This window comes from Salvelinus alpinus, chromosome 12 (assembly GCF_045679555.1).
Source record: "Salvelinus alpinus chromosome 12, SLU_Salpinus.1, whole genome shotgun sequence".
NCBI lineage: Eukaryota > Metazoa > Chordata > Actinopteri > Salmoniformes > Salmonidae > Salvelinus > Salvelinus alpinus.
In genome coordinates, this window is record NC_092097.1 from 11,206,478 (window position 1) to 11,231,692 (window position 25,215).

General features: G+C 46.0%; 1 protein-coding gene across 8 annotated transcripts in view; it reads right to left on the bottom strand.

Annotated features, from left to right (window-relative positions):
• Positions 1 to 25,215, bottom strand: part of kaznb (kazrin, periplakin interacting protein b) — a 159,312-nt gene that overhangs the window by 84,860 nt on the left and 49,237 nt on the right. For 7 of the 8 annotated variants that reach the window (XR_011667142.1, XM_071334969.1, XM_071334968.1 and 4 more), the window contains exon 3: positions 11,740 to 11,962. Coding sequence is in view for 7 of the 8 variants with exons in the window: in XM_071334969.1 (XP_071191070.1) it covers positions 11,740 to 11,962 (223 nt within the window). In the remaining variant the exon portion in view is untranslated. Of the gene's footprint in view, positions 1 to 11,739; positions 11,963 to 12,412; positions 12,618 to 25,215 lie in introns of those variants that run through there. The other variant, XM_071334970.1, reaches the window with a different exon arrangement.

Sequence of the window (25,215 nt, forward strand, 5' to 3'; positions counted from 1 at the left end):
TGTGTGCCGTCATAATGTCAGGGTAATTGGGGTCCAGGTAAATATTTGTGTAGAGTCTCCTCGGCATAAAAAAACGGGGAAACCTGCTAACGCATTTCAGCGGCAGACAAACACAATTGAAAAGGAGGAAGAGACTCCTGTAATAACGACGTGTCAAAAGATTTTCAGATTTCAAGTGATGGAAAATAGAGCATGACTTTACGACACACCAAAAAAAAAATGCCTCAAACTTTCAAGGTGCACACAGTATCAGAATCATTAAATCATGGTTGTTGTCCTATAAAGTTACTCAAATTGATTTCTCCTAACTTATATTTGATTCGTTACAGGGGTATTGTGAACAGACTGGTGCAGTGAGCAGTGGGGTGCAGTGTTTAAAACATCAACACTGTCTGCTGTAGTCTGGGAGGAGAGTAGGTATCTCAAAGAACTCTATGGGAGGTCAATTAGAAGTGCCCAACATGACTCCATGGGCATTCATTTCGGTAAAACAAATCTAACCAAATTTTCTGTGAATGACAGTAGGGATGCAGTGCAAACCAGCATGCACTTAGCCTGACACCTGGACTTGATGTATGAGTGGCTAACTCCAACTTTCGTATAAATCATGAATCGATGTCAACGGAGGATTGTTGTGAAGGTTTGAGTTACGCTGAGCATTTTTCAAGTCACGATTCAGCCCTCGGGCTATCCTTGAAGTTGAACACAGTCGGGTCTGGTGTGTGTGTGTGTGTAATAATAATTATTTGGTGGGTGCTTATATTTGTCCTATTTCACACATGTCAAGTGTGTATTAATACGCATGTGTGAATTGGAAATGTTTTTTTTTGCATATACAGTGGGGTCTAGAATGATTGGCACCCGTGATAAAGATGAGCAAAAAAGACTGTATAAAATAAAGAATACAAATACTATATTGTATGCAACAACAAAAAAATACATTGTTATTCCTTTATACTAATACAATAGCTCAGAAAAATATATTTTGTTTAACAAGTACAAAAAGATAGGGGTCAAAATGATTGGCACCCCTGTTTTCAATACTATGCCTTTTTCTAAAATGTTTTATGAGATTGGAGAAAACATTGGAAGGGATTTTAGACCATTCCTTCATACATAATCTTTCCAGATCCTTGATATCCTTCGTCTCCACTTATGGACTGTACTCTTCAATTCAAACCACAGGTTTCAATGGGGTTCTAGTCGGGAGACTGAGATGGCAGTTGCAAAATAGTGATTTTGTGATCAATTAACCATTTATTTGTGGATTTTGATGTGTGCTTGGGGTTATTGTCTTGCTGGAAGATCCAACTGTGGCCAAGTTTCAGCTTCCTGGCAGACGCTACCAGGTTTTTGGCTAAAATGTCCCGGTACTTGGTAAAGTTCATGATGCCATCGACCTTAACAAGCCCCCAGGGACAAGTGGAAGCAAAATAGGCCCATAACATCAAAGATCCACCACCATCTTTTACAAGTAGGTATGAGGGATTTTCTGCATTGTTCTTTCAAAGGCCAAACTCACCTCTATTTTTGTGTCATATGACAATAGCACCGGTCCAAATCCAAGTGCCAATGCCATTCAGCAAACTCCAGGCGGTGCTATGGTTGGAATGCCACGCATTGTGTCCCCTGGTTGCAGGGGGCTCAGCCTCTGCACTTCCTCAAACTCATTTTCCTGCGCATGCAGTAAGTCACTGCTCATTGGAGAAGGGATTTATACTGCAGCCAAGGCAACAATATGTACCAGCAGCAATAAAAGGCTCCTCTGCCAAAGCAATGAGGCATTTTAATAGGATGAGCTGAGGGACTGTTCAGAGGAGCGCCTGCATGCCCGATCCTTCCACCCAAACTCTCACTAAGTTACAGCCGTTTGAAGTCTGGACTCAACAAAGATTTGGATGATTTAAGGTGAAAACGGAGGGTTAGATGTGTGGAGCTGGTGAGGGGGAGACAGGGAGGAGAAAGGGGAGCTGGATTCTTAAACATGGGATCATTATCTGGGCCTCCCGTGGAGAGGACGAGAAAGACGGGGAGAGGGGAGGGAGGCAGAGAGGGAGGGAGAGAGGGAGAGTTCCATCACATGGCCACGCTACACCCACTCAAGGGAGTGCACTGGACTGGACTTCACTGTTAAACATTTCTTTGCCTCCTTGTCCCTGCCTTCTGCTCCCACTCTGTCTAATATGTCTAACACAGCAGAATCCCAGAGTGGTTTGTATCATCATGGTCCACTTGCCTCTGGACATAGGCCTGTCCTGCCCATATCATTAGAGAAGCGCCAGTTCCTTGAGAGATGCCCCCCCCCCCCCCCCACCCACCCTCTCTTTACCATCCCCCACAGAGGAACACACTCAATCTGTCTGCTCTCATCTCATCAGTGTTAAGTCACGCATAGACCAAGGCAGGCACCTGCATCAGCCCCAGTCCCCCTAGTTAAAGCAGCGTCTCCTACAATCACAATCACACAGTAACAGGGCCGACCCATCCTCAGTGAGATAGCTACCCCCTTCCTGGACCCACCTCCTGATCCTCTCCAGATACACATTTGCTACAGATTGCATAAACCGGAACAGGAAGCATTATTTCACCCAATACATAAAACAAACCCTCCGCTCTGAAATATGGGGCGTAATAAACCCCAGGTTCCCACCAAGACAGAAAGGACATGAAGGATGCTTATTGCCTCATTTCCTGTAGCAAAGCTCCTTTCTCCCCCCATCGTCGGGAAAGGAACTATGCAGTGTGTCACTGCTGATAATGTTATGATGAGGGGGCCAAGTGAGGGGAACTGAAGAGAGGGAGGGAACTGAAGAGAGGGAGGGAACTGAAGAGAGGGAGGGAACTGAAGAGGGGGAGAACGGAGGAATCTTCCCATGCAGCAACAGCAGCAGCTGCCCCAGCTCAGTCCTAGTCCCAGCTAATAAAGGGCATCCTCAGACAGACAGTCGTGACCCAGCCATGACCACAACAGACCCAGGAAGTCCCCATTAAACCATGTCTTAACTATTCAGCTAACTCATGTGGGATGCGGAATAGAATTAGAGAAGAGTGGAAAACCAATAAAACGTTGTCTTTCATGAATGAAATTAATTTACTAGAAATGGAGGCATCTAGCTATCTATGTAAAACAGTGGTTAAAGCATATTAACAATATCATCACAATGGCAGGGAATTATAATGGGAAGGAATCTACAGTATCAAATAGTTAATTGTATGGTTCAAAAACACTCTTAGTTTCTCCTTGAATTGACTTTCGCTCACTTCCAACTCCAACATGTGAAAGTATCAGCTTGGCTCAGTGTGTCTCCTCACTCTTGGTTCTGCTCCACTGCCAGCCTCAGACTCAGTCGGCTCCATTAAGAAGCAGTTGATGTCATTGGCTGCCTGGCGTTGCCACCGAGGCCATCTGCTGTCCAGCTGAAGAGAAGAGCTACCATCACCAGCTGCAGCATCAGGCAGGGCAGGCAGGGCCCCAGAGGGAGAAGTGTGGCCCCTCACCAGGCAGGGCCCCAGAGGGAGAAATGTGGCCCTTCACCAGGCAGGGCCCCAGAGGGAGAAATGTGGCCCCTCACCAGGCAGAGCAGGCAGGGTCCCAGAAGGGAGGTATGTCCCCTCACCAGGTAGAAAGAGGGACACATTTCTGACTCTCCCTGTCTTCCAACTCCATCAATCCCAAATCAAGTCGAGGTCACTTTTCATCAGGAACTTTTGACCCCAATGGAATCCACACATTCCACTTTACACCTCTTCACTAACCCCTATGCCTTGTCAACCCGGACCTTCAATTGAATGATGGTGACTAAACCAATATGGACCCAAAAACGTAAACATACAGTGGCTTGCGAAAGTATTCATCCCCCTTGGCATTTTTCCTATTTTGTTGCCTTACAACCTGGAATTAAAATATATTTTTGGGGGGTTTGTATCATTTGATTTACACAACATGCCTACCACTTTGAAGATGCAAAATATGTTATATTGTGAAACAAACAAGAAATAACACAAAAAAACTGAAAACTTGAGCGTGCATACCTATTCATCCCCCCCCAAAGTCAATACTTTGTAGAGCCACCTTTTGCAGCAATTACAGCTGCAAGTGTCTTGGGGTATGTCTCTATAAGCTTGGCACATCTAGCCACTGGGATTTTTGCCCATTCTTCAGGGCAAAACTGCTCCAGCTCCTTAAAGTCAGATGGGTTCCACTGGTGTACAGCAATCTTTAAGTCATACCACAGATTCTCAATTGGATTGAGGTCTGGGCTTTGACTAGGCCATTCCAAGACATTTAAATGTTTCCCCTTAAACCACTCGAGTGTTGCTTTAGCAGTATGCTTAGGGTCATTGTCCTGCTGGAAGGTGAACCTCCGTCCCGGTCTCAAATCTCTGGAAGACTGAAACAGGTTTCCCTCAAGAATTTCACTGTATTTAGCACCATCCATCATCCCTTCAATTCTGACCAGTTTCCCAGTCCTTGTCGATGAAAAACATCCCTACAGCATGATGCTGCCACCACCATGCTTCACTGTGGGGATGGTTTTCTCGGGGTGATGAGAGGTGTTGGGTTTGTGCCAGACATAGCGTTTTCCTTGATGGCCAAAAAGCTCAATTGTAGTCTCATCAGACCAGAGTACCTTCTTCCATATGTTTGGGGAGTCTCCCACACGCCTTTTGGCGAACACCAAACGTGTTTGCTTATTTTTTTCTTTAAGCAATGGCTTTTTTCTGGCCACTCATCCGTAAAGCCCAGCTCTGTGGAATGTACAGTTAAAGTGGTCCTATAGACAGATGCTCCAATCTCCGCTGTGGAGCTTTGCAGCTCCTTCAGGGTTGTCTTTGGTCTCTTTGTTGCCTCTCTGATTAATGCCCTCCTTACCTGGTCTGTGAGTTTTGGTGGGCGGCCCTCTCTTGGCAGGTTTGTTGTGGTGCCATATTCTTAAAAAAAAAATTATAATGGATTTAATGGTGCTTAGTGGGATGTTCAAAGTTCCTGATATTTTTTTTTATTACACAACCCTGATCTGTACTTCTCCACATCTTTGTCCCTGACCTGTTGGAGAGCTCCTTGGTCTTCATGGTGCCACTTGCTTGGTGGTGCCCCTTGCTTAGTGGTGTTGCAGACTCTGGGGCCTTTCGGGAACAGGTGTATATATACTGAGATCATGTGACACTTAGATTGCACACAGGTGGGCTGTATTTAACTAATTATGTGACTTCTGAATGTAATTGGTTGCACCAGATCTTATTTAGGGGCTTCAAAGAAAAGGGGGTGAATAAATATGCACACACCACTTTTCCATTTTAATATTTTTTCATTTCACTTCACCAATTTGAACTATTTTGTGTATGTCCATCACATGAAATCCAAATAAAAATATATTTAAATTACAGGTTGTAATGCAACAAAATAGGAAAAATGCCAAGGGGGATGAATACTTTTGCAAGGCACTGTAATCCCCATCTCGCATGTCTTGACTATCCCTACCTGAACATAAACAGGAACCTGCACCCAGCCGGCTTCCTCCTCAAAAACACCTAAACATCTTGTAGTCGGGATGGAACATCTCTGTTCATCATCACTCCATCAGTTTGCATGTACTACTGTTCACACTGATACAGGCCTGTCTGTCTGCAACGTGCCTGGCTCAGTCTCAATGGACTCATTACCAGGCCTAGCCTTATTAACAGAGGGAACAGATAGACAACAATAGAGTCATTATGTATTACAAGCCACTACCAGACACTGTAGAACAACGGCTGACAATGTAAACACAAATCCTACTAGTCTAGTCAAGAGAGACACTAAACTGCATATGTGCAATTGATTTTGCAGACCTGTATTCTATACATGAAATCCGAATTTCAATGAAAGTATTGCAGCAAAATCTAATTTCTTCAATTCCCAATTCATCAAACCCCGAGTAAGGTTTTACTGTATTTCTCAAGAAGAAAATAGCTCTTCGATCTGCAGGTGTCTCCCTCTCATCACACAAGGCCATGGTCAACATCATAGGGGTCCAGCTCCCATTCTTCCCCAGTGAGGTGATGCCTCACTGCCTCAGTGCCTCGGGGCTGGGCTAGCAATGGAGCTGGAGCCCCTGGAGCTCTCTGTGAGCTGAAGGGATGATTAGCCTTTCCTCTGGAGAGAGAGAGAGAGAGAGAGAGAGAGGGGTAGAGAGAGAGAAAAAGAGCAAGAGAGAAAGAGAGGGAGAAAGAGAAAGAGACAGAGAGGCCAGCCTTGCCTCTGGCTATTGTTTGGACACAGTTCCTCTCACGCTGCATTGGCCACAGACAGGGCGTGGCTGGGGGAGGCCAGGCAGGGAGTTAGGAGGGTGGGGGAGGAGAGGGAGGTTCTGGCTCAGCACAGGGCATACTTTCTCTGTGGAGAGGGAACAGGAAGACGGGTGGTCCCAGGAGAGAAGGGGGAGAGAGGGGGTGAGGAGGTGGGGCTTTCCCCTGCAGCTCTGTTCCCAGCCTTTAGTTCTACTGCTCCAGAGCACCATGAGGTAATGAGAGAGCTGGAGCCTCTACCAAACTCAGGCCAGATGGTGAGAACTACTCTTCCTCACAGGGCTCTGTAGGCAGCATAAACTAACATGGTTTCACTTCTCTCACCTGCAGAGAAAAGTTGAGTATAAATTACTTTGTATTAAGAAGTGTTGGAGGTTATTCCCTTTCAAACTGACTAGAAGCATGTGCACTATCGAAAGGGGTCTTTCAGCCGGTAAAAGTCCACAATCCTCTCCATGCTTCAGTAGGGTGCAGAGAGTATAGCTTGTCCTTCATTCCAACTACATCACTAATGCCACAATTGAACCCTTACCCTAAAATTCGGACCATTTCTCAGGCCCACCAAGAACTGTCTCAGATCAGATTAAAACCTGAACAATGCTTCCAAGTTAAATCCCCAATCCCTCACTCCAACCTTGACCATGACCGACAGCCCCTGTGGCAGGTGTAACATACAGCCCATATTACAGCTATTTCCCCTGGTATTCAGCACAATCCAGCCTGTTATAAGTCAGATGTATTCTCCCCCTGTCGGAACAGAACTGTCTCTCTGACTACCTGAAGGCTGCCTTCTTTACGGCTTCATCTTCGGCGCTTTATGGCGTCTAATTGGCAGATTCCCATGAGTCTGTGATGAGTGCACGCTCACCCAGCGTCTGCAGGAGGCTGATGATCAGACAGCCACAACTACATATATTGGAATAGGCTTACAGTGCATTGATTTTAGAGGACAGAAATGTTTTCATTCTGGTCCAGCTCCTCCGGCTCAGATGTGCAGATAGCCCCCCCCAGTCAGACACGTATTAGGGGCGACCGTAATGTATTTGATTTGTCGCTGGAACATCAGCAACATTTAGGAATGCTAAACAGATCGCAGACATCCAAGTGATGGATTAAGTATAGTGGCCAATCGTGCCGAGGGGGTCATCACCCCCATGATGAATACATTAGTGTCAGCACCTGGAATAGGCAGGTCATTTGTTACATTCAACAGCACAGTGGATGCAGCCTCCTACTGTAGATAGATACTCCTGTATTACCAGGGGTGGTACAAAGTGCAACACACCAGCACAAAACAGGCCGATTCTCACATAGGCTTATTTATTTATGCAAATTCACTACGAGTCAGATCACGAACACACTGGCTTTGCTCCCTCTGGGCACCGATGTCCATTCAACGTCTACTCCACGTTGGTTCAACGTTATTTCATTGAAACGACGTTGATTCAACCAGTGTGTGCCCAGTGGGCTGCCACCTAGAAGCTACTTCTAAGGGGGTTCAAAGTTAGGGAACTAGTCTTTGTCACAGGGCATCATGGCTGGTGAGTGGTGATTTAATCTTGTGTCAATGCCAGCCAGTGGTTGGTTTTAGAAGGGCATTCCAAGGGCAAGGAAGCAGATTGAGCTATCGTTTTATAGCCTTACTGGACATCTGACAGTGATGTTATTGAGGTCCCACAGAGGTGAAACTCAGTAAAAAATTCCTGCCATTTCTGCACAGTAGAATATATTTACAGGAGTCAGCCCGTGCATACTAACAAGTCTTGTCTGTTCGCTAGCCTTGATCCGGCTCAGGGCAGGACTAACAAACAGACTAACAAATACCCAGACATGGAGAAGGGAACACCTCACGAACTCTTAATCTCTTAATCCACTGAGTGCTGTAGCTGATTTATCTGATACCTCCTCTGACGAAGTGGTGAAATTTGACTAAGAGGAGAAATCAGAGAAATCTAAGTCTCACACATGAACAATCTTAAGCCTCATCTTGTAAGATGTCCTTAAACAAAGACAGTATAAGTGTTCAGCTTTGTGGGCCCCTCTCTTTCCCGGGTGAGAGTATTTAACCGAGTTCCTTTCCCAAGATGCAGTGGGGCGAGAGGTACGTGTGTATCTGTTTCGGTTTTGCCTAATCAGCCTCACATAACTCCAGTCACCTGACTGGCTGCCCTGCCGCCCGCCCTGCCAGGGAACAGGAAGCATGACACCACTGCCCTGATGCAGAGGAATGTGAGAATGCAGAACTAAGGCTCCCTGTTAACACTGCATGACTGCAAAGGAGGGAGGGGAGGGAGTCACACTCTGAACCCAACCGCTGAACCCAACCGTCTCCCACAGTCCCAGTGTACTGTAGTGGCCCTCAGATAGCATCCACTTAGTGTGGGAATGCTAACATGCTAATGGAACCTGTTCAAACAGAGAGTTTAAAACCAAGCAAGCAGAGCAAGCTTGGGGGAGCTGGTAGATATTTCGCACTGACCAGTCGACTCTGTGCTGTGCTTTAAACCCTGCGGGCCAACCATCTCCAGCTGAGATCACCTGCTGCTCTGCTCAACACCATCTGCCCAACACACAGAGAGGACCATCAGAAAGACAGAGCCACCTACGACGCATCACAGAGCCACCAGCTCAATATCTCCTGTTCCCCTCCCTGGCATATCTAAGCTCAGTCGGGAACCGAACAGCCTGAGGTTACGAGGAAGGAGTGTCAGTCCCTTCCTCTCTGATGTCACCTGACAAACACACAGCCTACGCCAACCGAGACATCCCTACTTACAAACTGGCATTGACATACAGTACCTGTCAAAAGTTTGAACACACCTAGTCAAAAAAATATCTATAAATAATATTTGAGATTCTTCAAAGTAGCCACCCATGGGCTTGATGACAGCTTTGCGCACTCTTGGCATTCTCTCATCCAGCTTCATGAGGTAGTCACCTGGATTGCATTTCAATTAACAGGTGTGCCTTGTTAAAAGTTAATTTGTGGAATTTCAATTTGTGGAATTTCAGAAAACTAAAAGGACGTCAGTCTCTTCATCTCACATCAAACTTTCATCCTCTTGGTCGTCTGTGCACAGCAGCTGATGTCTTGAGGTGTCAGGCCTCAAGAAGAAACACCCCCAACAGCAGGAGAAGAAATCTCACAGACGAACAGATGCTAAATAATGAACTAATGGTATTGTTCATACATCTCTCCTCTCTGAATGAATCAAAACAATAGCAAACTATACCAGAATCCCTTATGGTCTACAGTACCACTCAGAAGTGTGGACACACCTCCTCATTCAAGGGTTTGTCTTTATTTTTACTATTTTACTACATTGTATTATAATAGTGAAGACATCAACTATGAAATAACACATATGGAATCATGTAGTAACCAATAAAGTGTTCGATTTTAGATTCTTCAAAGTAGCCACCTGTTGCCTTGATGACAGCTTTGCACACTCTTGGCATTCTCTCAACCAGCTTCATAAGGTAGTCATTGGAATGCATTTCAATTAACAGGTGTGCCTTGTTAAAAGTTAATTTGTGGAATTTCTTCCCTTCATAATGCGTTTGAGCCAATCAGTTGTGTTGTGACAAGGTAGGGTTGGTATACAAAAGATAACCTTATTTGGTAAAAGACCAAGTCCATATTATGGCAAGAACAGCGCAAATAAGCAAAGAGAAACGACAGTCCATCATTACTTTAAGACATGAAGGTCAGTCAATACAGAACATTTCAAGAACTTTTAAAGTATATTTACAGTAAGTGCAGTCGCAAAAACCATCAAGCGCTATGATGAAACTGCCTCTCATGAGGACCGCCACAGGAAAGGAAGACCCAGAGTCACCTCTGCTGCAGAGGATAGGTTCATTAGAGTTACCAGCCTCAGAAATTGGCAATTAACTGCACCTCAGATTTCAGCCCAAATAAATGCTTCACAGAGTTCAAGTAACAGACACATCTCAACATCAACTGTTCAGAGGAGACTATGTGAATCTGGCCTTCATGGTCGAATTTCTGCAAAGAAACCACTACTAAAGGACACCAAGAAGAAGAAGAGACTTGCTTGGGCCAAGAAACACGAGCAATGGATATTAGACCGGTGGAAATCTGTCCTTTGGTCTGATGAGTACAGATTTTAGATTTTTTGTTCCGTGTCTTTGTGAGACGCAGAGTAGATGAACGGATGATCTCTGCATGTGTGGTTCCCACCGTGAAGCATAGAGGAGGAGGTGTGATGGTGTGGGGGTGCTTTGCTGGTGACACTCTGATTTATTTAGAATTCAAGGCACACTTAACCAGCATGGCTACCACAGCATTCTGAGCGTTACGCCATCCCATCTGGTTTGCGCTTAGTGGGATGGCCCTCCAGGTTGTGTAAGGGCTATTTGACCAAGAAGGAGAGTGATGGAGTGCTGCATCAGATGACCTGGCCTCCACAATCACCCGACCTCAACCCAATTGAGATGGTTTGGGATGAGTTGGACCTCAGAGCGAAGGAAAATAAGCCAACAAGTGGTCAGCATATGTGTGAACTCCTTCAAGTCTGCTGGAAAAGCATTCCAGGTGAAGCTGGTTGAGAGAATGCCAAGAGTGTGTAAAGCTGTCATCAAGGCAAAGAATTTTGTTTAACACTGTTTTGGTTACTACATGATTCCATATGTGTTATTTCATAGTTTTGATGTCCACTGTTATTCTACAATGTAGAAAATAGTTTAAAAAAATTAAGAAAAACCCTTGAATGAGTAGGTGTGTCCAAACTTTTGACTGATACTGTAGCTGACATGCACAATTGCCCGCTCTCAGTGGAACTATAAATAAGACAAAGCAGTAGCAGACTCACAAACCACTACATCCTACTGTCATGAATCCCATCACACACAGCTCAGCGAACGCACAGGCTCTGAAACACCCCCACACTTATATCCTATAGGCTCCACTACATCTATGAGCAAACTTTAAGAGACACCACCTAGTGCATGTTATGACGTGAATGAAGCAACATGAGTACGACTGTCCAGATCACCCTGATCAACCATGTGCTCACTGCTCTCACACCTCTCCCCTTCATGGCAGTGTATTGTGGCGCAAGACTCATGCCGGAGCGTCTGGGAGCAACTGTCTCCCGGCTCACACAGACAGAGAGAGAAAGAGCCAACCACGGAGCCGGAGCCAGGGGGAGCGTAGCCCCAGAGAAACCCACAGAGACTCCACCGCTGCCTGGGAACGCACACCAGGAGTAGACTTGCCCTGGTTCCATTCTCCCACTTCCCTATCAGGCTGCTGTGAGTTATCCAGCGGAGGAATAAGTTAGCGGAGGAACAGCGGAATGAGATTAGTCATCTAGACGCCCAGTTGTGCGTTACCCCAAATATTTCCCACACTCGTTTTAAAGACAGTCACACGTAAAGGTATATGTACTCGCACACACTCACACACACTCAGTGAGTGTAACTCACCCTGGTAGCGGAGGCTGTCATGGTCATGGTGGTTGTGCTGGTGATGCTGGTGGTTGTTCTCCAGGGGCGAGGGGGGGCTGCTGGCCCCCAGCTCTGCCAGTCTACGGCTGGTGGCCGACAGCTCTGAGCGCAGGTTGGTCACCTCCTGACTGGCAGACTGGATGGCCCCATCGATCCTCTGAGCCAGCTGCTTATTGTCTTCCATCATTTTAAGGATTTTCCCCTGAGGACCAAACCCACACAGAGCAGCATGGTGTCAAGTGGAGCATTGGGGGATGAAGAGACTGAGACCCTCTCCCCCTCTTCTCCTCCTCCTCTTCCTCTTCCCTCACAGTTTACTTCACACATAAAAATTCCAGCAGCCAGTTCCTCTTCTCTCGCCTCCGTTCAGCCAGGAGAGAGATGCTGTGTCTACCTGTTACTGCATTCAGTCAGTATCCTCCTGTCCCTAACCAGTAGACTGTTTCTGTGTGACTATGTGTGTTTTGCCAAAGAAAGAAAGTGAGTGCGATAGGGAGAGAAAGAGAGACGGAGAGAGAGAGAAAGATCAAACACAGCAGGCGGTTTAGGGAAAGTGAGTGTTCCTGCCGAGGAGAATGTGCTGTGAGCAGCTGCTCTGTGAGAGGACCCAGCGTATAGAGAGATGACATGCACCCTTTTAAACGGAACGTACCATGTGCTGCAGCACCAGGGGAGAGGGGGAGTTAGAGGCGGTTAGACCGAGCCGAGCGCCGCTTCTCAAACTCTCTAACTACAGAATACCTCATGTATCCCACATCCTACAGACAGCCTGTAATGAGTTAGTAATCCACTCTTTTATGGGGAGATGAAAAGCTCATTTCTCCCACTTTCCTCCTCTCCCCACCTCTCTGGGCTTGGCTGTAATGTTGCTCCCTGTGACAAACACTAGTCAAGTGCTCTATATCATTCCCTCCTTCTCTCTCTCTCTCTCGCTCGCTCTCTCTCACACACACACACACACACACACACACACACACACACACACACACACACACCCGCTGTCATTCTGTCACTCCCACCCCCTCTCTTTCTATTCATTATATATTCATCCCTTTGTCCCAGGAAAGCTCACCCCCACATCGGAGGAAAGAAAAAGGGGGCTGGCTCAAGCCCGGCTAAGAGGAAAAAACATGTTAACCCTGAGAGCAAACTTAGCAGAGGACAGACAGAGAGAGAGAGGCACAACTCACTTATAAGGGTCAACACGAAGGAGGATAGGCTGGGAGAATTCCAATTGAGCCCCAGCTAAAGAGCATTGTGGGCTTATGTCTTTGATTAAAGACTGCTCCAAAGGATTACCCGTCTGAGAATAATCTTTAAGCCCAACAAACAAACACTCGCAGATCAATTCCTATTTGGAGGGATGGACGGTTTTGTGAACCACAGGGATTTGAATATGTACTGCTTTTGTATAGCGAGGGAAATCGTCAACCCTTCTCAGCATAGCTGCGACTCAGCACCCTTCTGTAACACCCTGATCAAACCATACATCTGGATTGATTCTATGAGCAGTGTTAAACATGTATATTCCCTGTGTCTGTGAACAAAGTCAGGGAGATAAATGTTTTTTAAAAAACACGTCACTCTGAGCCACTGTCTAGGTTGGGTGATAACAGCCAAAGTGCTCACTGGCATTCACACAATGGAGTGGCAGACAAAGGCAGGGCCAGGGCGAGACCAGGGAGTCGGTATAACAGACAGTTCTGGTACAAGATCCCAGTTTCACTGGGAGGTTACTGCAGTTCCACCACACCCTAGTTTGAAATGAAGCCCGTAATGTAATGTGGTGCAGCTGCTGGTGCTTTCACACATCATTTCTCTGTGATACTGTAGTAGTCGACCAGTTAGTCTGGCCTCAGGCTGGGAGACATGTACTATCCCTGTAAGAGAGAGAGAGAGAAACAGAGCGAGAGCGAGAGACGGACAGACAGACAAAAGAGAGATCGAGGTGGAGAGAGGTGAGTAAGAGAGGACCAGTGTAGTCTGTTACCTCAGGCTAGCTCTAAGGTAGCCTGCAGAATGATGGACATCTATATAAAAAAACAGCAGGACATTGCAGAGAGCCCTTAGAACACGTTTTCACTATAGTTCTATGATTAGCAAAATACTTTTACATTTCTGTCACGCCCTGACATACAATACATTGCATATATGGCGTAGGTAGAGTAAAGTCAATACGGCATGGTTATATCTGACTGACCTGGTACACCGATTAACATCTCAATTCATCAGAACCATTGAATCTCTGTTCAAAATGGTCAAAGCTACACATCCATGATGAATCGGTGTGACCATCAGCATCAGAGCTTGGAGAACAGTCTCTGTGTAACTGAACTGTCTCATCAGCCCATGTTTGGTCTCTTGAGTCTGACATTTGAACATGTCTGCTTAGCGTTCACAAGGCGTAAACACAGCGACGGCTGGGGAGCCATGGTGGGGCAGTGTGTAGGAAAGCACTGTCTGTCTGTTCTGACCCCGGGTGGGGAAGGGGCTTCCAGACACTGGGCTTTTGAATGATTCCAGGAGGTCAAGGGTCAACGCCTCCCAGATAGACATCAATAACAGGGCAGATACGTTGAGGATGTATAATCATTGCATCTCACTAACACAAGGTCCTCCTCTGTCTCTAATGTAAAGACATGTCAGACATGCCTTATGGCATTAGAAGTGAATCCAACAGACAGACTCCCCTCTAACCCTCTAACCAGGGAGAGTTATCCTCCTCTCTCTTGCTACTTTCCAACTTAGCCCAATGTTGTGGTTGTTTGTTTGTTCACTAGTTTGATGCTATTAATGGGAAGTGTAATTAAGTGTGCCAGAGGCGTGCAGTTAAAAACGAGCTATTGATAAACAGTCACCATGACTGTCTGCCTGGGTTAATTGAATATCGACTTATCCTCAGCAAACTAGAATGCTTTCCATTTTTCCCAATAGTAGAGTGATGTAATACCATGGTTAACTATTTAAACAGCTCCTATCAGGGGCATGTGAGGAAGAGAAAGAAAGGAAGAATGGTCCGTCGTTTCTTAAGTGATAGAAAGAGAACCACCATTGGAAACGCTTAAGTCTGTGTGATAGTGTAGGATGGGCCTCCGTAAGTCTGTGTGATAGTGTAGGATGGGCCTCCGTAAGTCTGTGTGATAGTGTAGGATGGGCCTCCGTAAGTCTGTGTGATAGTGTAGGATGGGCCTCCGTAAGTCTGTGTGATAGTGTAGGATGGGCCTCCGTAAGTCTGTGTGATAGTGTAGGATGGGCCTCCGTAAGTCTGTGTGATAGTGTAGGATGGGCCTCCGTAAGTCTGTGATAGTGTAGGATGGGCCTCCGTAAGTCTGTGTGATAGTGTAGGATGGGCCTCCGTAAGTCTGTGTGATAGTGTAGGATGGGCCTCCGTAAGTCTGTGTGATAGTGTAGGATGGGCCTCCGTAAGTCTGTGTGATAGTGTAGGATGGGCCTCCGTAAGTCTGTGTGATAGTGTAGGATGGGCCTCCGTAAGTCTGTGTGATAGTGTAGGATGGGCCTCCGTAAGTCTGTGTGATAGTGTAGGATGGGCCTCCGTAAGTCTGTGAGATAAAGTAGAATGTGTCTCTGTGTCTGTGAGATAAAGCAGAATGGGTGTCTGTAAGTCTGAGATCAAGTAGGACGCATCTCTGTAAGTCTGTGAGAAAGTAGGATGGTCCCTTTGAGATAAAGTAGGATGGGTCTCTGAGTCTGTGAGATAAAGTCGGATGGGTTTCTGTGAGTCTGTGAGATAAAGTAGGATGGGTCTCTGTGAGTCTGAGATAAAGTAGGACGCATCTCTGTAAGTCTGTGAGATAAACTAGGATGGGTCCCTTTGAGATAAAGTAGGATGGGTCTCTGTGAGTCTGTGAGATAAAGTAGGATGGGTCTCTGTGAGTCTGTGAGATAAAGTAAAATGGGTCTCTGTGAGAACTTAGGATGGGTCTCTGCGAGACTGAGATAAAGTAGGATGGGTATAAGTAAGTCTGAGATAAAGTAGGAGGAGTCCCTGTGAGTCTATGAGATAACGCAGGATGGGTCTCTAAGTCTGAGATAAAGTAGGATGGGTCTCTGTAAGTCTGTGAGATTTTCATTTTTTATTTCACCTTTATTTAACTAGTCAAGTCAGCTAAGAACAAATTATTACTTAAAATGACGGAATACGAACAGTGGTTTAACTGCCTTGTTCAGGGGCAGAACAACAGATTTCTACCTTGTCAGCTCTGGGATTCGATCTAGCAACCTTTCAGTTACAGGCCCAACGCTCTAACCACTAGGCTACCTGCAGCACAAGATAACATAGGATGAGTCACTAAGTCTGTGAGATAAAGTAGGCTGGGTCTCTGTGACTCTGTGAGATAAAGTAACATGGGTCCCTGAAAGTCTGTGATAACGAAGGATGAGTCACTAAGTCTGAGAGATAAAGTAGAATGGGTCTCTGTAAGTCTGTGAGATAAAGAAGGTTGGTTCGTTGTAAGTCTGTGAGATAAAGTAGACTGTGTCTCTGAGTCTGTGAGAAAGTAGAATGGGTCTCTGTGAGATAATGTAGGATGGTTATCTGTGACATAAAGTAGGATGGGTCTCTGAGATAAAGTAGAATTGGTCTCTGTAAGTCTGTGAGATAGAGTAGGATGGGTCTCTAAGTTTGTGAGATAAAGTAGGATGGGTCTCTGTGAATCTGTGAGATAACGTAGGAAGGGTCTCTAAGTCTGTTGGAATACGTAGGATGGGTCCCTGTAAGTCTGTGAGATAAAGTAGCATGGGTCCCTGAGTCTGCGATAAAGTAGGATGGGTCCCTTTGAGTCTGTGAAATAAAGTAGTATGGGTCCCTGTGAGTCTGTGAGATAACGTAGGATGGGTCCCTGTGAGTCTGTGAGATAAAGTAGGATGGTCTCTGTAAGTCTGTGAGATAAAGTAGGATGGGTCCCTGTGAGTCTGTGAGATAAAGTAGGATGGTCTCTGTAAGTCTGTGAGATAAAGTAGGATGGGTCTCTGCAAGTCTGTGAGATAAAGTAGGATGGGTCTCTGTAAGTCTGTGAGATAAAGTAGGATGGGTCTCTGTAAGTCTGTGAGATAAAGTAGCATGGGTCTCTGTAAGTCTGTGAGATAAAGTAGGATGGGTCTCTGCAAGTCTGTGAGATAAAGTAGGATGGGTCTCTGCAAGTCTGTGAGATAGTTCTATCATCAGCCTTCGTCAGGGTGAGAAGAAGAGGAGGAACACTTGACTGTTAGATCTCAGCCGTGTGTTAGGTCAAGGATTTCCCCACATCTCCTCATAGTGACTGCTGTTACATAGCAACACCAGGGTATGGCAGGACATGCAGGGAGCCACTCCAGGGGGAGCCATGTTGCATCCTGTCTGAGGCTGGAGCAGCCCGCTGAATGAGAACTGACAGATTGGCCACCGTGGACACGAACAGGCAAGACAGGAGGAAATGAAGAGTGGTTGTTTTGAAGGACGAGGAGATGAGTGCACTTAAAAGGGGGATGCTTCCACATTTCAGTTTAAGAACTGTCGTTGAAAAAGCAGTATTCCATTTGCGTTAACCTGGGTTCAGAACCATGGAATTGACTGATGCAATATGAGAATGAGGTGTGTCATGTATTTCTGTGTGGGAAATGTGATTCAACTGCAGTGTGGAACTACAGTAAAAGAGAATGTCAAGAGAGGTTGTATCTTCTTTCCCACTGCTCGTCTCTCCCAGTCCGGCCCTCTCTGAGCCAAACAACATCCATTTATGGTCAACACTCTGAATCAAAGTTTTCACACAGTCTGAGGATTTATGCAAATGTCACAGTTGGGGGAAAAGGGACATTTATGTAAATGCTTGAGTGACAGTGGGGAGGGGGAGGCCTTTGCCCTCTTCTACCCTGCCCGAGCGATGGCAGTGTGCCACACTGGGACAGAATAGCATTGATGGAGAACACAGTCGATGGCACTGAAACTGAGCTCTCATTCTTCATCTGCCATTTGGCTGCCTCGCTTTCTCTCTCTGAACCTTCCACACGGTCAATGGAACTAAGCCTAGGAAACAGAATATCGAACAAACGAGCTATGTTTTGATAAAAGAGAGTAAATCACTTCTTTATTCATCCCTGCTGCGAGCGCACCTGACTACATTCCAATCAACCTCTGGCAGCAGTGCTAGTATCTTTTATCAGAGCTAAACCCTATTACATATTCCACAGGAGGATATCAAACCTGGTTCACACTCCAAGCCAAACACTATCACCAGGTTTTTTTATGCATCAAATGTACCCTGAGGCCCTGCTGGCTATGTGGCTTGAACTCTGACAGCGATAAAGTCCCATCCCAGGAGCGGGCCCTATGTTGACTGAGATAAGGTTTGTAGGTAGGACCTTTTATCCGCTGTCAAACTCAGTGCCCTCCTTACGTACGCCTGTCTGTCGCTCCAGTCCTCCCTAGCTGCTCCACTCTCTCACAAGCCTCCATCTTTGATAGAGGAGCAGTAACCCCCAACACAGTGACACGATCTCTCCACTCGAAGATAACGGGCAGACAGGGGTTGCGGAGTGTGATGCCAAGGGCCATGATGAGGATTACGATAAAACCCAGCCTGCAAGGAAGTGTGTGTGGGGGGGGGGGGGGGGGGGGGGGGGTTGAGGAGTGGTGAGGAGTGTGTACCTGGGGTTTGCTGGGGATTGTTGGATGGAGAATAGAACAGAGAATGCTAGACTTGACTAGAGAGACTCAAATGGCCCCAGTGAATCTTTTCCTCCCTCTTTCCCTCTGTCTCTCTTCTGCCCCCTGCTGGGTGTTCTCTCTCTCCGGGGAGTAGGTAGAGGTTGGTCCCAACCAGTGATACAGGGTCAGAAATGTTCTCATGCCCCTCAAGGTAAAGGTTAGTAATTGGGGTCTAGTACTAGATCTGTGGGAAGGGCCAGGCAACTTCCATCTCAATGTAGCTGCTCCTTAATTAGCATGAGTCCTGTTGACAGGCCAGGTTTAGGTAGAGCAGACCCAGACATGGAGTAGGCTACAGGACAATGTCACACACAGAGAGGCTAAGTAATGTTGACACAAAAGGTATGTGGCATACAAAGCTCCCACTCCGCGAACTCTCTGATGTCTAATTGAATTCTCTGTACTGCTAACCCCCTGTGTATAGCCTCGCTATTGTTATTTTACTGCTGCTCTTTAATTACTTACTTTTATTTCCTATTCTTATTTGTACTGCATTGTTGGTTAAGAGCTCGTAAGTAAGCATTTCACTGTAAGGTTTACACCTATTGTATTCGGCGCATGTGACTAATAACATTTGATTTGATTTGATTTGAATCCCCTCCTCCATTGTTCCCCTCTCTCGATTACAGTGCTGCTATGAGATTAAGGGCTGTGCCTCTCTACCCCCAGGGGAGATAGCGATAACCGACTGGATCATCATCAGCACAATGGAAGGTGTCATTTGTATAACGGCAGACGTGGAATCAGTGTTACAATTAATAAATAATACGGATCGTTTAAGTCTCGACCATAAACCAAACTGATATTTAGCCATTTTTCACCATGAGAGGATTGTTCCTCAGGCGAGCTACGATATGTAAAAGTATCAGTAAAATAACGCTGTGGATATTCCAGACGATGGTTTTAATAAGGCTCATCGTTCCAGCTCTGCTCCACACGGAGAGCCTCATTCATTCCCACTCTCCTCTCTCTGTACACTGAAGTGATCAGTCAGGGGGGAATGCTGTGGAAATCGCAGCGACAGAGCCTCGCCGGCTTGATTTATGACATGCAGTTAGTTATTTATTGGCTAATCATGGCAGGCGGCTGAGAGCGGACTGAGGCATACCTACAGAGGAGGAGAACAGCCATGGAGCTGTGCTGAGCTTCACGGGAGACAGATGAAGAAGACGAGCCTGCTAGGGTTATTACTAGGAGAGACAGGGAGAAGACTTTTTCAAATCACCAGAGGAATCTAAAGGCAGTCGTGGGTCATAATTCTCTCTGCCTAAAAGTGCATTCCAATACTGATGATAGTGCAGGACTCCAAAAGTGTGTCGTGAGGTTGGTATACAACTAACAAACGACTCTTCGTCAATCCAGAGTGCTCTGCGATGAGAGTGAACGTCCTGTTGTATTATTCATTAGAAGAGAAGAGGGATTTTCCCCAGCTCTGTCACTCCACCAATCAGAGGAGAGTGAGAGAAAAGAGCAGATCAATCAGAGCTCTCCTTGGGAGAGATTCTGAGGGCATCCCACTCAAACAGATGATTGACAGCCTGGGGTAGTACCAACAGAGTGTGTACAATGGATCCATAAAAACTGATACTGTATTGGTATTGAAGAGCTATCCTATTCCTGTTCATTCCCCACGGTGAGGACACATCTGTGGTAACCGTTCTGCTGATTTGGTAGCTCATCTCGCTGGGACTGGCCCATGTCCTAAACATGGTGGGGCAGCTACAGCGAGGCATAGCGGGAAAACGACACCAATCTTCCACCATCACATGTCTATGTGTCCGCTCTCCTCTCTCTTTCACTCTGTAACTGTCATCTCCTCTCTCTTTCACTCTGTAACTGTCATCTCCTCTCTCTTTCACTCTGTAACTGTCATCTCCTCTCCTCTCTCTTTCACTCTGTAACTGTCATCTCCTCTCTCTTTCACTCTGTAACTGTCATCTCCTCTCCTCTCTCTTTTACTCTGTAACTGTCATCTCCTCTCCTCTCTCTTTCACTCTGTAACTGTCATCTCCTCTCTCTTTCACTCTGTAACTGTCATCTCCTCTCCTCTCTCTTTCACTCTGTAACTGTCATCTCCTCTCCTCTCTCTTTCACTCTGTAACTGTCATCTCCTCTCTCTTTCACTCTGTAACTGTCATCTCCTCTCTCTTTCACTCTGTAACTGTCATCTCCTCTCCTCTCTCTTTCACTCTAACTCATCTCCTCTCTGTAACTGTCATCTCCTCTCTGTAACTGTCATCTCCTCTCTGTAACTGTCATCTCCTCTCCTCTCTCTTTCACCCTGTAACTGTCATCTCCTCTCTGTAACTGTCATCTCCTCTCTCTTTTACTCTGTAACTGTCATCTCTCTTCTCTCTTTTACTCTGCAACTAATCTCATCTCCTCTCTCTTTCACTCTGTAACTGTAATCTCCTCTCCTCTCTCTTTCACTCTGTAACTGTCATCTCCTCTCCTCTCTCTTTCACTCTGTAACTGTCATCTCCTCTCCTCTCTCTTTCACTCTGTAACTGTCATCTCCTCTCTCTTTCACTCTGTAACTGTAATCTCCTCTCCTCTCTCTTTCACTCTGTAACTGTCATCTCCTCTCCTCTCTCTTTCACTCTGTAACTGTCATCTCCTCTCCTCTCTCTTTCACTCTGTAACTGTCATCTCCTCTCTCTTTCACTCTGTAACTGTAATCTCCTCTCCTCTCTCTTTCACTCTGTAACTGTAATCTCCTCTCCTCTCTCTTTCACTCTGTAACTGTCATCTCCTCTCCTCTCTCTTTCACTCTGTAACTGTCATCTCCTCTCCTCTCTCTTTCACTCTGTAACTGTCATCTCCTCTCTCTTTCACTATAGAACTGTCATCTCCTCTCCTCTCTCTTTCACTCTGTAACTGTCATCTCCTCTCCTCTCTCTTTCACTCTGTAACTGTCATCTCCTCTCTCTTTCACTATAGAACTGTCATCTCCTCTCCTCTCTCTTTCACTCTGTAACTGTCATCTATACTCCTGCTGCTGTCCACTTGTTCCATCATCCCAAGCGACATCATCAATCACTCTAATCAAAAAAAGCACATTCCTATCAGACATACATCTCCTCTCATCCAAATAGTGGCCCACTAACAACTAAATATGGCCATGCTTATCAGGCTTCAGGAATGCTACAAATATAACAGAAACATGGGAATGTGGTCAAAATGGTGTTCTGCTCCTTGCAAGATAACAGAACTAATAGTGCTGGGGAAAAGATTAGGGAAATATTGTGGCTAGTGCATATTGACTAACTACTGTATCTTCCAAATATAAATTGGACAGAATAAATCAGCCTTCCAAAGCATATAAACTGTGAGAGATGGCTATAAGGGGAAAGAAGGAGAGAGAGCGGGAGAGACGTAGAGAGAGCCAGAGACAGTTGGATGCCAAAATAGTTGAAGTCATTTATTATATTTCAACATTTATCTCTTGGAAGGAGCAAGAGTTATCAGAGGGACTAAATTGAAAGACATTCAAGCGTGCAGTGGGGACTCAGGAACACTGATGACCCAACAAGCAGAAATCCATTCAACACTCCAGGCTTAGCCTGCCATGCAGCTCTGCACAACCTTGCACAGAGGAGAGCAGAGTAGAGAAGAGGAGAGCAGAGAAGAACAGAGAGAAGAGCAGAGGAGAGAAGAACAGAGAGAAGAGCAGAGGAGAGACGAGCAGAGGAGAGCAGAGGAGAAGAGAGGAGACAAGAGGAGAGACAAGCAGAGGAGAGCAGAGGAGAAGAGAGGAGACAAGAGAGGAGAGGATTGAAAAGCAGAGCAGAGGAGAGAGGAGAAGAGAAGAGAGGAGAGCAGAGGAGAGGAGAGGAGAAGAGGAGAGAAAAGCAGAGCAGAGGAGAGAGAGAGAAAAGCAGAGCAGAGGAGAGAGGAGAAGAGAAGAGGAGAGCAGAGGAGAGCAGAGGAGAGCAGAGGAGAGCAGAGGAGAGGAGAGCAGAGCAGAAGAGAGCAGAGCAGAGCAGAGCAGAGCAGAGCAGAGGAGAGGAGAGGAGAGGAGAGGAGAGGAGAGGAGAGGAGAGGAGAGGAGAGGAGAGGAGAGGAGAGGAGAATAGAGGAGAGGAAAGGAGAGCAGAGGAAAGGAGAGCAGAATAGAGGAGAGAAGCGGAAAGGAGAGCAGAGGAGAGGAGAGGAAAGGAGAGCAGAGAAGAATAGAGGAGAGGAAAGGAGAGCAGAGGAGAATAGAGGAGAGGAAAGGAGAGCAGAGGAGAATAGAGGAGAGGAAAGGAGAGCAGAGGAGAATAGAGGAGAGGAGAGGAAAGGAGAGCAGAGGAGAATAGAGGAGAGGAAAGGAGAGGAGCCAGTCGACACAGGACTGCAAACACAGTAAAATCAGGGACACAGAGCACACTGCTGCTACCTCCAATAATTTAAAATGCATAGGCAATTAACCACCAGCCACAACACCACAGTAGAACTGGCAACCTGACAGCAGGACTTTGATCATTTTAATGAGTTGGGGCAATATGGCTGAGTCGTGTTTAAATGTAATCGAAGGAATGGTTGGAAGAGGTGTGTGGAGGGATGTTAAAGTTATAGGATATGCACACCTTACGTTATTACAACTGCAGGGAGACAGTTACAGTATGGAAATGTATTTGGGTGAAATTACGACGCTGGCGTGCTCCCTTTCCAATATGTATTTTATGTAATGGCCCCGACGTAGTTTACTGTAAATGTGTGCGATTTAAATGCGGTTAATAAGCTGGCTTCTGTAGAGGCTGAGAATTGAATTAATCTGCATTCCAAATGAGTTTGTCTGAATCCAAAACTAGTACGGCTTAGGGAGTTATGAACCGGGTAGGAATTATAGCATGAGTAATACTAAGAAGCGTGAATAGTAATACAGGACATTGTGCGATGCTTCCCATTGTTTTCCAATTTGACATCTGGCTAACCTCATTTACACAGTCATGTTTTGGGACCGTATTTGTAGTAATTATTCGAGTTACGGAACACATCCGTGTGTTACGAATCAGTTTGTGTGCATGCGTGTGTGTATGTGCCTGAGTGTGTGTGTATGCGTATACCTTGCACATTGATCTGGTACTGGTATTCCCTCTGTAAAGCTCCATTGTTGTGTATTTTGTTGTATTCCTTGTGTCACTGCTTTAGTTTTAAACTCTGCATCATTAGGAAGGGCTTGTAAGCAAGCATTTCACTGTAAAGTCTACACCAGTTGTATTCGGTGCAGGTGACAAAAAACGTTTGATTTGTGCGAGCATGCGTGCGTTTGTGTGTGTGTGTGCACGTGTGTGTATGTCTGAGTGTGTGCATGTCTGAGTGTGTGCATGGCTGAGTGTGTGCATGTGTCCGAGTGTGTGCATGTGTCCGAGTGTGTGCATGTGTCCAAGTGTGTGCATGTGTCCGAGTGTGTGCATGTGTCCGAGTGTGTGCATGCGTCCGAGTGTGTGCATGCGTCCGAGTGTGTGCATGCGTCCGAGTGTGTGCATGCGTCCGAGTGTGTGCATGCGTCCGAGTGTGTGCATGCGTCCGAGTGTGTGCATGCGTCCGAGTGTGTGCATGCGTCCGAGTGTGTGCATGCGTCCGAGTGTGTGCATGCGTCCGAGTGTGTGCATGCGTCCGAGTGTGTGCATGCGTCCGAGTGTGTGCATGCGTCCGAGTGTGTGCATGCGTCCGAGTGTGTGCATGCGTCCGAGTGTGTGCATTGTGACAAAAGGCGAGAGAGAGACAGAGAGTGTCTGCGTTGATTACTTTGCTTCGACTGACACTGTCACAACCACAGGTACTTTAACAAACAATCAGTCTTAAATTGGAGTGCACCTGCCATCCTTAAAAGACCTAAAGGCCAATCATTCATTTCAGAACCGTTGAAAGCCTAATGGCTCTGCCTGTAGCTGTTATTCCCTGGAGCACCATCCAATCCCTGTGTTTAAACACGAACCACAGAGGAGCAAGCAGCTTCACAATACAGCAGAGACACTCCTTTAATTAATGGTACACTGTATACACCAGCACAAGATGAACCCCTTTAGACAAAGAAAGCGTCAACATTAGTCCCACACCACACCTTGCACAAAGCTCCACTCAAACTCAAGCACATTTTTAAAAGCCTGGATATGTTATTATTGGCTGTTACGTTTCAACTCTGCAGGCCCTGTTGACATGCATTGATTTAATTCCCTCTGCAGCATGAGGTTGATTTGGACAGGTAGGTCACCTACAGAGAGAACAAAATGAGCAGTTGATGATCAATCAGGTTTGAACTATTCAGAGTGACGTTTTTACAGTAATCACCAGTTTCGAGGTTATAGAGGTATATGGGATTTGTATGGTTCTGTACTGTGTCCCTCACTCTCTTTACCCTCTCTTGAGAATATTGAGATAGCTTAACGGGAGAACATGAGCACTGTAAGGACTCCTTCATACAACCACAACACAAGTCTGGTTCTGATTATTGTACTCTACAGATGAATAACCAAGGAAGCATTCTTTGGAGCACAGACAGAACCAACAATAAGTGATTCATCATAACCTTCACCTTTAACATGCCTGTCGGATTAAGATGTTGTTTTCTTATGAGTCTGATGTTCATGTAGGGAATTCAATGGAACATGTTGACTGGAGCAGTTCATCTTTAAAAAAATGTAACTACATGTAATCCAAAATGTAATCTAAGTAATCCCCAAAAGTAATTATTTATCATGAGAGGACCGTAAACAATAACTAGTAATGCTGCATACGCCAAGAAAGGTTCAAATCTCACCTTT